Raw genomic sequence first — 15,680 nt, 5'->3', positions numbered from 1 at the left:
TTATTAACGGTTTTCTTTCTGTTCTTAAAAGTGTTCATCTTACTAAACTTTCTCATCTATCTGTTGTTCTGAATGGTTTCTTTAATGTTTAATTTGAAAAACTCGACGTCATAATATTTTTACAGATTACTTTCAGTTTTAAATCAAATTTTTTTTTTTTACAACGCTTAAACGAAAATGATATGTAATTAATTTTTTTTGTCCAAAGCATTCCAAATCGTTAGAGATTTTACCGTACCCATGATATTCATTAAAATCGTAATGACAAAATAACACCCGAACGAACACGAACAAAATATTGGTTGCACGCACAATTAAGAGGACCATTTGTAGCCTTTATCTATATCCACGCTGATTATACCAAAACAAGCCCTTAGCATTTCTCATTTCGTAATCAAACTATTATAATAATATTATAATCCACTACAGAAATTACTGATATTTTTTTTCGATTTTAAATTACGAAAGAGGCTATACAAATCATTAGGTAGTTTATTGTACACTTCAATCGATTAAAACTTAAACATATGAAAAACAATTCTGGTCAAGAGTTTTGTTTATTAATCTATCGTTCGTGGTTGAAAGATATTTTAAATACATGATAAAATTCTTAAATATGTTTATTTTTTTCTTTCTTGCGTTTACCGTTTAACTTTGATAAACCATTCAAAAGGAAAATCTTGACTTTTTTCTTGTACGATGTTTCAGTATAACACAAAACAAAAAACATAAAATAAATTAAAACGAACCAGCCTATGACGTGTCATTTGGAAAGCTACATGTAAAATAGACAAGTTATTATATTTTTACAATAAAAAATGATTCAATTGATTTCAGCCATTTATACTTCCCAGCATATATTTTATATTTAATACGTGATAAACGTTATAAAATGTAATGTTAGACAAAGTGATTAAAGATACCTCATTTATTATTTATAATAAAGAGGGGTTACTCAAAATAATATATTAAATTTGAAAAGCAATTATTTATCGATATAAAATAAATTCTTATCATTTGTAATGCACTCTTGTATTGTTTTATAATATGCATGTTTTAGGAAAATAAAAATTTAATATTCTTTGAAGAAAATAAATGTTAATGTACAAAAATTAAATTCTTTTACATAAGCTACATTCCAACAAATTAGAAAATATTATGCATATTTGAATCATTAAAAATAATTGAATAAAATAATTCAACAAATTATATTTAATTTGAAAACACGATGGTGATATTGTACAAATTTAATATTTAGCGGTGAACCGGTGAACTTGATTTCATAATATGTTTTTGATTAATTAAATTAAAGACTGTTATACGTACCTAATACATAACAAACTTTACTACATTACATAGAATTCTTTTTAACTGTTATACTAAAATATTAAGCTGTCAATATTTTCGTAATCTAACTATAAACTTCAATTCTAAAAAATGTTGTGTAATGTCTCTAAGATTTAATGGGCACTGAACTTCTTTCTACACTTTTTCTATCCATTTAGTGGTCATTGCCATACATTTGGTAGCTATGTAACAGAAGAAAAATATTTTGTTCTGCAAAAATCAAATCCTTTTTGAGATACTTTTACGAGACGTAAAAATGAAATGGTATTATTATATAATTTCAAGAGAAGTCTTTCTCCGTTATAATTTTAGACTTAGACAATATGAATTCCTTTTAGACACTATAGTGGAATTATTTTTAAATTTATTTTGATTGAAATATGTATCTAGCGGTATTGTTTACAGGGATTATCAAAACAAGTTTAATATTGTTTACAAGACCGATGTAGAATTTTAGTTACCTGTGGAATAAGCTCAATACACATAACGATGTTTAATACGTTTTTCGATATATTAAATTGATAACAATGCTTACGTTTACATACGTGCGCCGTATTTTATTCATTTTTAAGATCCTCATGAAAATATCAAATAATATTATATTCTCTAAATTTTTAAGTATTTATATCTAAGACCACAATTCTGTCTTATTAATATTAAAAAAAATAGCATGTTTTACATCACAAAATAATATGAACAACGATCAGTATGTGTACAATATCCTCTTCTAAAAAAATACACTGTATAATAGACGACAATGTTCGTTTTTTTTTTCAAACGTGTACGCAAAGTAGTTGACATTTTTGGGATTTATCGAAACAATCTCTAAGGGATTCCACAGAAACCGATAAAAAGTGGAAAACTTTCGAATCGTCGTCGTCAACCGTATAGAATATCTGTATTCTCACTATAGTACTTGATATTTCATGGTAAATTACGTGCAAACATTCTTGACAGCCTCTATCAGACTCACACGTTTAATATATGTGTGTGAGTTGTATATTTTCATATGGGCTGCTACGTTAAACTTCTTTAACGATGCAAAATCAACCGGAACAATAAACAAAAGAATTGAGGTGGGGAAAGAATGTTTTTGGAACGCGAACAACTGCATTAGGGCGTGCGCAAGCGTTTTGGGCCTACGCAGCCTGTCGAGTATATTATTATTTACTCAATATCGCAGTCTCAAAAAACACCCATTATCACGTACGCCAAAAGGGGCGTGAGCTATAAATTCCAATACTCGAATATTCCGATTGAGAGTTATACTGCACGCTCTACCCGTCTGCCAACCCCGTCGTATTGTTGGTACTATATGAGCACCGAAGGACTCGATGTCTGCTTGCACTGCTATATTATGCAGCTTCTCTGTGGCGCATCGGCGTCCTCGCTAGGTACTTAACATATTATATTATCATACCTAGTGCGTAACACACACTCACCCAAAACGATGGTTTATACTTCCCAAGAGCTCAGTGTGTGACTTGTCCTTCGCACGAAGGACAGTTCTAGTTTCTAAAAGTTCCAAAGTCCGTTGTACAGGTACAGCGTGAAGACGTTTCAACCAACTGTTTAATATATTGTATACGATTTAAAAAAAGTTTATACACATCAAAGGGACACTGTCTCGTCAATACACCAGTAAATAAAAATTCAACTACACAAACAATTACAACTTAATAACATATCAAATCCGACTTAGAATTATTATTACTTCATCATATTCATGAAAACCCTTAAGCTAATATATTTACAATTAAAGTCTGTATTTTGAGCTCTATAGACTAGACCGTTATACCAGTAGATTCCTATTGAGACTCAGGGATGGTTGGTATCTTCGTTAGCGCCATAAAGTGTCTCACACGGGCATTTTGTTTCACCTCATGGAAAACGAATATTTATTTATTTATATATATATAGGGACTTGCTACTGATTACTGATAGTAAAAATAAAAACTACAATAAGACATCTAATTTTTTTGTCGAATTGTCGTGTTAAGAATTCTGCATTGTCAGTTTGTATAACAATATATTTATTAGATTATCAATAGATTGATTCTCTGAGCAGTATATTATTAAGGCTCAACAGTCAACACTCAACAAAAATATGTTACTATATTGAAATTGTTATCCTTATTTGATCCATCTAAAATGAGAAAATAAATCTAAATGTAAGTAAGTACTTATAATAAAACAATTTAATGATGTGCTATTGTGAATTTTTGTTACTGTATTTACAAAAACAAGAATTAAAAAAATTACATAAACCGAATAAATTGACACTCATAAAAACATTGAATTTATGTGGATACCTTCCCATGTAGGAATAAAAGGAAACGAAATGGCCGACTAAGCAGCTTTATTAACACGTCTGAGTCGTCTTACCTTACCTTAAAATCTTAAATAATAATAAAAAAAATGAATTATTTTATACTTTCATAATAGTATTACGTACCTATAATACAATAACATTATCATATAGCAATACATAAACATTTTTTTAGGGGAGGGGGCGTATTTAAAGGCGTTGGTTGCCTTCTATGCATCTGTGAGTCGTGACGGCGAATAACTATATTTTTAGCCGTTTGTTTATATAATGACGCATGACAAGAACTCGTTCATTTTAAATCGGCTCGAAATCGATTCTCTTAAAATCTTTCTCTTCCTGAACGTATTATAATAAAACCACAGGTACAAAATTGTTGACGATGCATAATAATCACTCGAAATTCCGTATACTAGGAACAAGTTGAGCTTTAAGATTGTAAACTTGTAATTATTGCGTTTTAAATACCCGTGCCTCGTGGCTTAGCGTCAACTCGTTGCACAATTTATTCACTAGCTATAAAATATTACAATTTATTATTATGGTCGGCGAGACGTAACATTTTAGCGGTAGATACACTACGCAATTGAATAAAACCTATTTGCCATTTAAATGTAACAACTGGAACGACTGTTTATTGTATTATTGTTACTTATTATCAAGCAGTATGCACAATGTGCATAATATTATACGATATCGTACCATAATAAGTATTCAAAATGTTTTGTTTTTATGATATCGAGTTATTTCCTCTGAACGTTATTATTATGACTCGTAATAGTGAATTAATATCTCTCGGGATGAATAGTTACGTACATCGGTTTGTTAATTTGCGGCCGTATTAGGTATCCGAGACTTTAATAGTATGTAATATGATTCCGGCGGATGCCTGCAGTCTACGCCGAGAAACACTTATGTTTGATTATTGTTTTCTAAGAAAAGAACAACATTGTGTTGTCTACCTTGTGGTTTAACTCTTTGTAATTAACTTTGGAAGCGGCTATACAGTTGTGCTTTCGATAAATTAATTATATTACAGTAACTAAGTTATTATTATTATTTTGTCGGATGTAGGTACAGGTGAAGTGTTTGCTTTTCCTAACGATTTACACAAATAAACCGAAACGATACTGGTCATTGAGATTTGTACAATAATAATAAAAAGTAATAATATCAAGACAATCGGAAGATCGGCGAAGGAAAGAAAAACATTTGCATTTCGTTCCACTTTGTGGTTTAAGTAGTACTGCTGAATATCGCGTTATTGTGTAAATATTTTTCAATATTCAAAATGTAACATTTTATAATTTATTAATAGAATAAACTAAAACTACGTTGTATTCTTGTATTTCGAGCATTGAAAATAGGTTTTACAATTTTGATTTTATATGCGTATACGGTGTGTATGGATTATGTATAATGTATAAGTCCACAGAAAATTGTGCTACCTATATAATATTACGATACAATATAAGCAGAACCGCTTCACCGAGTATCCTATGTATTATCCCTACTAAAGTATAACAACTACAACACCAACGTCCACTGTTTTTGCTCTTTCGACCTTTTTTACGACGATTAAGTTACAAAAAATAAAAAAACCGAAACGTTTTGACTGTGGTAAGTGCAATTTTCGTTTGATCGAAAATATACAACGGGTGTGACCTTTGTAATTCACCACCAGGGAAACCGGTAGACTACCTGAAAAGGATTCTTTGTACATCAAAGATTCTAAAAATCCCTCTCGCCGTCATATTTGAAATATAATTTTATACATGTGGCGTAAAATGAAATACATCAACTTAATGCAATTACATTCATTAAACTTCTTATAGAATACATCAATAATCAAACAATATCATTCGTCTGTTACTTATTGGATGTGAAACTTGTGTGGCGATGTTTTAATGATAAAACATAATTATAATAATTACAAAGATCGTTATTTAAGGTAAAAAATAAAATAATAACGAGTCATGAAAGTTCTATACAATTAATAGTTTAACTTATCATAATTTAGTAAGATTTTATAAGTTTGTGATTCAATATTAAGTTTTGTCATTGTTGAAACTTGAAATACATATTAAAATAAACAATATAAAATAGCGACAATTAAAAGTCACAATGTAATAAACTATAATAAAACGCTTCTGCTAGAGAACCAGTTTGAAATTTTAAGTGAACAATTTCAGTATGAAAGACTTACAAGTTATAATAGGTAGTTAATTAAATATTTTTGGATTTGCAATTATTACAAACGTATTGATTTGAATCGTCAGTTATGAAACCACAACATTTTCTTCGAATATTTAAGTTCATTATTTCTAAATATTATGATCCGTTGAGCCAATTTAAGCAATTTTGTATTATGCTGTATTTTCTGCAATGCACGACATCGTCGAATACTGTAAACAGTAGGTATAAAGAAAGGAAAACTGTTTTATAACGATAAATATTTATAAAAATATCTCATCTAAAAAAATGTGCATACATATTATATGTACATATATTGTCCTACCTAAAGTATATTTTTGCAGTACTCAAATTTTTTGACGATAGGAAGTTTATTGCAGCTTAAAGTTTAATCAAAAATAAATGTCCTCAGTTTTACTGCAGTAAAATGTATTATTTGTTTTTATTTCAAATTTGTTGTATTAAACATTCCACTTCACAATGTCATACTAAATACGTTATAGCTTAACGGTGACAAATGTAACGAGGTAAACTGTATTTCTCGACGTTTTGATAGTACGATCAGTCCTTTATTTTTGTTTTTTTTCCAAAGCAAAAATGTTTTTTGAAAATATCTATTACAAACCATTTTATCTTGGAAATCAATTTTATTATAGAATAAAATATATTTTTGTGCAAAGTTAATTTTTTTTTATACTGTAATTGTAATAAATAAAACAAAATATTTGTTTGTAAATATAAGAAATTACTGAGAATATTCAAATATTCAAGTCTTTAAAATATTTCTCATATGGGCACATTCAATAAATAAGTGAATTCAAAATAGGTATATAGAAAATAAAAATAATTTGCTTACATCAAAAAAATATATTGCTTTTGAAATGTAGGTAAATTAACAAATATTTTTCGTTTGACAATGTGTTAATAATAAACTATACTACTGATGTAAACAAAAAAGAATAATTGTTTCTTTAATATAACATAGTTTATACTTTAAAAAAAACAATAGCTTCTATAAAACTATCTTACAAATTCTTACTCATGATTTTATTGTTCTGAGCAAAATAATAAAACTTATACCTCTAATAACAAATTTCACAGTTTAGCATACAGTAGAAACATACGATTAAGATCGATACTTAAAAATATATCATTTATAAATGTTAAACTTAAAGAAAGGCTTTAACGAACTTTATTAATATTGTTATAAAGTGTATTACAACAGTTTAAAACTTACTTCCGAGACGTAAGTTTTATTTAAAATAAATACTCTAAAACGTGATAGTATTTTTCGAATTTCATTAAAATAATTTTGTTATAATAGTTGCTTATTAAATTTGGAACTGATAGTTATTATTGTAGAAACATGTATGTTCAAAAATGTTTCAATTTGTCGGAATTGGGCATTTTCTGTAGGTATTATTCTATTATAACAATATAGGTCAAGTGTATCTTGTTACTATCTCGCAATTATCGATAGAAGATAATTGTTAATTTTACGATTACGCAATTTTAAGTGATATACAATAGACCCTCTGCCGATTCTATTAGTCAGTCTTCTTTCGGAATTTAAAATTAAAGCGGAAGAATTGTGTTCAATTTATTGAATATTAAGACATGCGATCCTCGGTTATCTTAACAAAAATCAAAGTAAGATTAACTACCTATGGTCTGTGTTAAATTATTAAACACATCAATTATTTGATTTAAAATATAAGTGAAATTTCTATGAAAGATTAATAATACGTCGGCTCAATGATTGAAAACGGCACTAACTTGAATGTTGAAAAATCGTCTCTCGAACAATCGAATGTAAGCGCCATGAATAGCGCAAATAATTCAGTCGGATGAAACAACCACCTTTCATCAACACGATCCTGTTACAATTTGTGGTCCTAGGTCTCGGCATAAAGGTACGCTATTATATAGCTGGGAGATAGATTTATGGTGTCAGCGTTTTCACACTAATCTATATTAATTAGCTTAGTCTAATTTATAGTCCATTCTTTCAAAAATAATTGTGATTAAAATCAAAATTCTGAAAGAAAAATGCTTGAATAGGTTAAGTTGGGTGCACTATGTAGTATAATATCGTAATAATCAACCTGCATTTATGTCAACGATCTTTGGTTAAAATAATATTTCATTTTAGATTGTGAAGATCTAGCGGCTGTCATCAACTCGTGTTACTTGACATATTATTATATTTCTACATTTAGATTAATTCAATAATGTTAATACTAATAGTTGCAATATCGGAAAGTAAACAAATATTGCACTTTGTAATGAAAAATATAAAATTTGTTGCAGAGAACACATAATATAAATCGGCAAACTAAATACTCGTCTAAATCGCATTCAGATTCATTCAAAATTGTGGAATTAATGATAGTATTAGGTTCACTGAAGAATATATTATTATTATGTTCAGGCTTATCCGAGATCAAAAATAATGTGTCCAAGCGAATTCCGGATAAGTTTATGATATCACACAAGTTGACCAGTTATATTGGATTTTATAACAATCAAAAAATCATAGCAGAATTACAATGCATGCCGTGAATAAGTAACAGTCGTGTATTTATAATTCTTACAATTAACTAAACAAAAACGTATTTCAATAAATCAAAATATTACGCACCGAGTAAAATTTATATCATACGATGTAATATTTAACATTTAATTTATTAATTAGTATTCTTAAATATTTTAACAGCCGGTTCCTATAGCTATGCATAAGCTATAGTAAAAATTTAAAATTAAAAAAAAAAAACTATTTAACGAATAATTGGTTATAAGTAATTCCACAGAGAAATAAAATAAATAATAATATAGGTAATAGTAAATTAGTTTAATAAAATGTCTATGACGTAGCCTTTTAAAAAAACTTATTATGCAGTTATGAGTTGGCTTGTTTTAATAACTGGTGTTTAATATTTCAGAAAGCTTTTATCCCAACTGTAAACAAATAATGAGAATTCATACGCCGACAATGGTTGCATTAATATTTAAACGGACTTATCAGAATTGTTTTCTCCTTATTCAAAAAGTTAAGTCGTGTATTTATAAGAACGAAATAGTTTTTCGTTAACTCCAAATTAACGTAGCATGTAATTTGTAAGTAACGGGTTATGTTATATTTAATAATTAATATTGAACTTTTATTTAAGTTATTAATTTATTATTAGCTTACAAAATGTTATTTTTAGACACTCGAGTATCACAGAACATTAAACTCTTGTTTTAAAATCTACTCTAAAGTAAAAATATAGTGAATAAAAAATTAATATTGAGACAGCTAGTGGCGTGGTGAAAGGTGTAATCGAGAGGCGGCCGCCTCTGAACTTTTTAAGGGGTAGTAGATGGGTGGGTGGGAATCTAATGGTCAGTAGGTAATAATTTAGTATTAACTAGTGTTTTAGTATTCACTACGACAGGTAGTTAAAAATATGACAGTAAATACCATTATTGAGTTTTGGGTGGATTGGTCAGTGTAATATTAGACTAGGCAGTCTGAAAAATGTTCACCAAGCCACTTACACTGAGATAAGTCATAGGTGTATAATAATATAATTATATTATATAATACAATATCTGATTAATGATAGTAATAATTATTATAGTATTTATACAAATTATACAATAAAAAAACGACAGCATCTCATATTCTCATGTATTTTATTTAATAAGTACTTTGATTAGTATTTATTTCTCCGAAAAAATAATACCCACACAGAGTGTACTGGACTACAATACAGACATACACATTACTTAAGAATATCTATTGATAGGTATAGTTGTTTTGATGAACCAAAGTTATTAACTATTAAAAAATAACTATTTCTTATTTTTATATTACAGTATATTACAGATATATTCATAACGTTATACAACTTTAAAGCGTCTAACAAAATAAAAATAATGCTTTTTACATTTTTTGAGTATTAAGTATGAAAATGGGTTTTATTGTTTTATTACCGCCCCAATATAATAATATGATCAATATACATATTATCATGATTATCTGAAATTATTTGTAATTTTTATAATGACTCGTGTATAAATTTCATTATTATTTTGTATTTTAAGTTCTGAAATACTTTTTTGTAAGATAAACAGTAATTATTTGTTTTCATAATTACGGCGTTGATTGATATAAGTTATAACATATTATTTAAATTATATTAAGGTTTAGTAGTAGTGGATTTTCAGATTTTAATTAGGTAAACACAACTCTCTTGTATTTTCTGATATTGTATTTACTCGACTTGTTTGCATAAAATATTCAAAAAATATTGATTTGCCTTAATTTAATAGTTACCTTATACGTACGCCATACATGCACACATCTTTAAGTACATACATATATAATATAACTAAAAAAAAGTGTTTAATTATTAGGCTTAATTTGTTTTAATAATTTCGTATAATAATATAAAATATCCTAATACAGCCGAAATAGCAGATTACACAGTAATCTTTGTTGCAATATTGTTGTATAGTCGTTTCAATCTTATTAAGTTATTAATAAGTCCTACACCTAAATATAATTTGGTGATAAAGTATGTAAATTACATAGGTACACACTACACTGCTCATCGAAATATACTATACAGTAAAGATTTGTGTTTATTCATTGATTATATAATTAGTTTTTTTTTTTAAAATTATTTTGTCAATTAACAATATATTAATACTTTTTATTTGAATAGTATGGACTGTTCAATTATTATCTTACTAATTTACGCCGCAGTTCACAAACGCTAGTCCCCGAGGTTAGGCCAGGACTACTATAATTATTAGGTATTTAAGCACGATGACATTATCAGACGAGTATACATGTGTATTATGTAGCTGTGTGTTTTGTGAAAATAAACTAGACAAAGCACAAAATCAAATGAAATAAAAACATAAAATATCTAGTTTCATCGTTTTCTCTCTTATCGGAAGATCATCGACCATAACTTTATAAGTGGAGACAGCTATAGTCGGGAGAACTACATCCCTCGACGGTAGAAAAGTCCGTTGGAAACTTTCAAAGAACACAGTTCAAATAACTAGGGGAGAGGGTTAACCAACTGGAAAAACTTTATGAGAATAAATCGGACGGGGCGCAATAAATAAAAACGATATACCTGCAAACATACGCACAATTATACGCTGGTTGAGTGTTTTCTGACATATTATTTTACAATTACGTAATATTATTAAATAAAAGCAACTGGGGTTGTTGTTCGTATATTATTCGTACGTATAAAATGTAACCGATTGGCTAGGTTTATTGATTGGTATAACCACGGTAGAATAGTCCCAATAATATTTTCAGTACTTACGGGAATTATGGGGCTTTTTGGCAAATAATATTATACTCCTACGAGTATGTTAACTTAAATCATAACGATAAATGATAATGTGTTTCATGTTTTATTAACGGCGGTAATCGTATAATAAATAATAATAAGTCGTGTGATGGTATTACCTTAACCATTTCAGACTACGGATTCACGGTGATGGTTTTCTCGGTATATTTTAAATACCGCAATTATTATCGATACTATAAGCGCACCATTCCTATAATAAACCAGCAATTTCATCTAAAACCATATAATATTAACGGTTTTAAAGTTACGACGGCCTTAGAAGGCTTATCGTCCAAATGTCGTCTGATGGTTTTACGTATCGATCGATTGAGTAGCTTGTGCATAAATTATTCAACAATTTTCCGCACTCACGCATTATGATATGAAAATTCAAAGCATTTATATAATATATGTTTATATATAAGCTAAGGGGCTCACTCCCTGTTTGGTCAGTAACAACCCTCTTGGCGGCTTTGCCATCGTGGCCCAAAGGTGTACCCTTTGCATCTAGTAGTTTAATATCTGTATTCTGTAATTTAAAATATTTAAAAATAAAATATGCGATTGATATAATATACATCATTCCTGTTTTGATATAGTTCATATTTCTATTGCACTGCAAACCATGGCTTGACTACAAAATCAAAATAAATATCGATAAAAATCAAAATAATAATTAATATCGAAATCAACATTATTTTTAACAATACTCGAATTCATATTGAAATTGAATAAAAATTTATATCAATGACTTATTATATCAAAATAAAAAACCTTTATAACTTTTGTACACAAACTTATTTTAAATTGAAAACAAAAATTAATTTAAAATTGTTTGATGGCCCAGCAAGTTTATAATTTTGTTCATCTGTAGAACATACTCATAATATTAATAACTACCTACTTATATTTCATTTTCTTATGCCCGTTTCACAGCCTAATGTTACGACGTGTATAGAACCCGCGAACTACAGTCCTGCACATATCTTGTAGGTAGAAAACTAGTACATATATCAATAAGTAAAATTGGGATCAAAATCGAAAAATTGTATTTCGATTTCAAGCCATCTTATAATACTATAAAGACAATAACAATGTACAATTTTCGAGCGGTGCTCCACCGACCAATAGTAACCTGTCGACCAGGTCCACCCCTGAGTTTATTTATTTTTATTTATGAAAAATAACGTTTTCTCAATTGTATTGTTTTTCTCAATTAATATTAAGACTAACAAAGAAACTATAAAAACTACAATAAATAAGTTTTTGAAAATAAAAAAATATTGGTAATTTAAAAAATATTAGTATTTTATTTTAAATACAATTACTTTGAGAAATTATTCAAGTACAGATACAAAAACTCATTTTAAAAAGTATTTTAAATGAGTATTTTAGTACTTAAAACGTATTTGAATGATTTTACTCAGATACTTTACAAGACTGTATTATAGGTTACAACTTGATGTGAAAATAAAATAATTTATGGAAATTTGTTCGTTTTCAGCACCGAACGTCATTCTCAAAGTTCAACGTAAACAGCTGTCTTGAACCGTCGGCCATTTTCCAGACGATACAGCCGACGCACCGTGCCTTGCAAATCCGGCCTAGGCAGAACTCCATGTTCGCGGGCGGCGGCGCGCTGCCGGGGGCGTGTGGCCCGTCGCAACTAACCGGCCATTGCACGCTGATGGCCGGCCGTCCACGCAAGGCCAAGTCGGCGGCCGACATCAAGTCGCTAGTGCAGCACGAATGTGGTCCAGCCCGGACCAGCCGGTCCATGTTGCCGATGACGGTGGGCGCAGCCGCGGTGGCCGCGGTGGCCGAGCGCCGAGTGTCGTGTGCCGCTCCCACGACCACGTCGTCGTTTGGTGGTTACGGTTGCGGCGCCGGTGGTGGTCACGGTTACGGTTCGCTGTCCGTGACCGCGGTCAAGGAACGCAGGTCGTGCAGCCTGTTCCCGTCGCCAGCGTCTGACAAACGGTTCTTCTCGTCGTCGTCGTCCACCAATACGCCGCCGGCTCCGTGCCTCTGCGACGTACCGTTTGGCCAACCGTCGTCGTCGTGGGCGTCTGCCAAACGCGATTTCCTCATGACGCCGTCCACGTCACTGGGCGGCGGTTCCGGGTTCAGCGGCGGCGGCGCCGGTGGCCGGCGGACGTCATGCGGCATGGACCACCTGTGCCCGACGTCCATAACGCTAAAGGACCGACGGCCGTCGTTCAACAACGTAATCGCTCAGGTGACGGCCGAACGGCGCCCGTCGTCCAGCATGCTCAGGATCAGCAACGTTTAATTAATGCGGCACGGCTCAGTGTTCATGCAGCAGCTGCTGCAGTTGTTGCGGTTTGCAAATATACATAACTTACTATTATTTTTGTTGTTGTTGTTGTTGTTGTTGTTGTTGTAATGTAGTGCACACGCAACCCCGACCGTCCAGAAAACATACATAATATTAGTATTGCGATGCAGGTCGAGTCTTGAAAACGCTAATATATTTCTGTGCCCTAGAAAAACTCACGATGCGGTACAATATAACTCGAAATTATATTTTTCACCCCCCCTCGAAATTCGAGTTATTGAGACTCGACCTCCCGTACCTAATGTGTATTATTATCATAAATAATATACGGGTTTCGTTTTTAAATATAAGTCTACTACATATGTGGACGTTGTACATGAGTTAAATAGTAGCTATATACATCGATTTAATATAAATTATAATATTCTATGTGTAAGTGTATATATCAAATTATTATTACGTCATGTTGTACCTTTAATGATATAAATTATTATTATGTTAAAATACGTATGCTCTCCCCCACTCTCCCCAAAAAAACCATTATAAAATACTCGCAGATAGTCGATGTAACATTCTAAATATCTGTTACATGATTAAATTTGGAAATATAAATTTAACACAAAGAAAAATAAGTTGAACGTTTTGTTATCAACGGACATGTTCACACCGCGGTGATAGACATTAGTTGAATTACATTATCTACCTATCTACATGATTTTTGCATCATAATAATGACATTTTTGGTCTTACAAAATTCCAGATTTTATTGCATAAATGATAAAAACGATACAAATGTACCCCCATACACCAATAAGTCGCTCACGACGATCGACCCCTTCCACCACCTCAATGTGTCACAGGCCCCCTTGCAAATTCAGTATAAAATGTGATTTTTACCCACCCTAGTCTTATGCTTAAATTTTGGATTTATTAAAATTCTGAATTTTGGAATGTTGGTGTATATATAATATGTATATAGTATACATACACCTATACTCAAAGTCTAGAGATAATATTTTTTTAAATGTGCTTTTTAAGTTTCAATTGCATGAAACTTGTATTCCAATTTAAAATCCAATATATAGATGGATATAATTGATTAAAATCTATAAATCTACACTGCATTACATATTGTAACTATAATATTATTGTAGTTATAATATATTTCCATTTATTTTTATAATAACAATAATAGGATAGGTACAAGCTTTTATGCCAATGTGTGACGGTGTGTATTGTGACGATCTCTAGCAGAACGGTATTGTATAGGCACCTACATAATAATATTACATTTCCGATCTGAGGAAACGTCTCGTTGTAAGTCTCCCGAAGATTACGGGCCGGAGGTGGTGTGTCAATTTAATTACACATCGTGTCACTTACATTATTCACAGGTTCTCTTCATTGTAGATTTATTAAGTTGTTATTCATTTCCCTATACCATCGTTATTGCAGTGGTTTAGAATGTATTGTATTTCAATAACATATTATTATCATTATTTCTATTTTAGTAAGTATATTTATTATTATATATACATAAACTATACAATTTAATGAATTTGTAATATAATTTTAGGGTATAAAAGGGGAGGGAATGGTTTTGAAGCATAAAAACAACATCCTATATTTATATAAAATAAAATAATTATTATTGGATCACCAATTGAGTTCGTTAAAAAAAGGGATACCTAATCGCAATAACCACATCCTGCGATGAGAAAATGCCTGAGAAAATCACAATAACTACCAATTCCGATGTTCAATATTATACTAAGTATTATAAATTATTGTACAAGCGTGTAGTTTAAAATCCAAAATAGTGCCACATCCAATAGTAATAGGTACCGGAAACGATTCCGGTCACAGTTGTCAATGCTTACCCAAAGTTTTCACGGTCTACTCGTTTCGTTAACGACCAAGTAGCACGCTATAATATAATATTATATAGTCATCGAATACATTTGTTCAAATTATTTGAATTTAATTCGTGTCAAACAATAACTGCGGTAAAAACCATTTAACATAATATTATTTTGTTTTTTTCTCTGATGATTGTTTTCCAGTTACAACTATCAGAGAGAGAATAAAGTAATAATAATATATATTATAAAAATGTATGAAAAAATGTAAAAATTTGTGAATATGTCAATTTGCA

General features: G+C 30.3%; 1 protein-coding gene across 1 annotated transcript in view; it reads left to right on the top strand.

The window, feature by feature from the left end:
• The window catches only part of LOC111042125, a 29,472-nt gene extending 14,691 nt beyond the window's left edge, over positions 1 to 14,781 (top strand). Inside the window, exon 3 of the mRNA XM_022326639.1 lies at positions 12,731 to 14,781. Within this exon, the coding sequence (XP_022182331.1) occupies positions 12,731 to 13,519 (789 nt within the window). The 3' untranslated portion in view covers positions 13,520 to 14,781. The remainder of the gene's footprint in view (positions 1 to 12,730) is intronic.
• The last annotated feature ends 899 nt before the right edge of the window (positions 14,782 to 15,680 follow it).

This window comes from Myzus persicae, unplaced genomic scaffold, assembly GCF_001856785.1.
Source record: "Myzus persicae strain clone G006 unplaced genomic scaffold, MPER_G0061.0, whole genome shotgun sequence".
NCBI lineage: Eukaryota > Metazoa > Arthropoda > Insecta > Hemiptera > Aphididae > Myzus > Myzus persicae.
The sequence above is the reverse complement of the archived record's forward strand: the minus strand, read 5'-3'. Positions and strand labels throughout refer to the sequence as shown.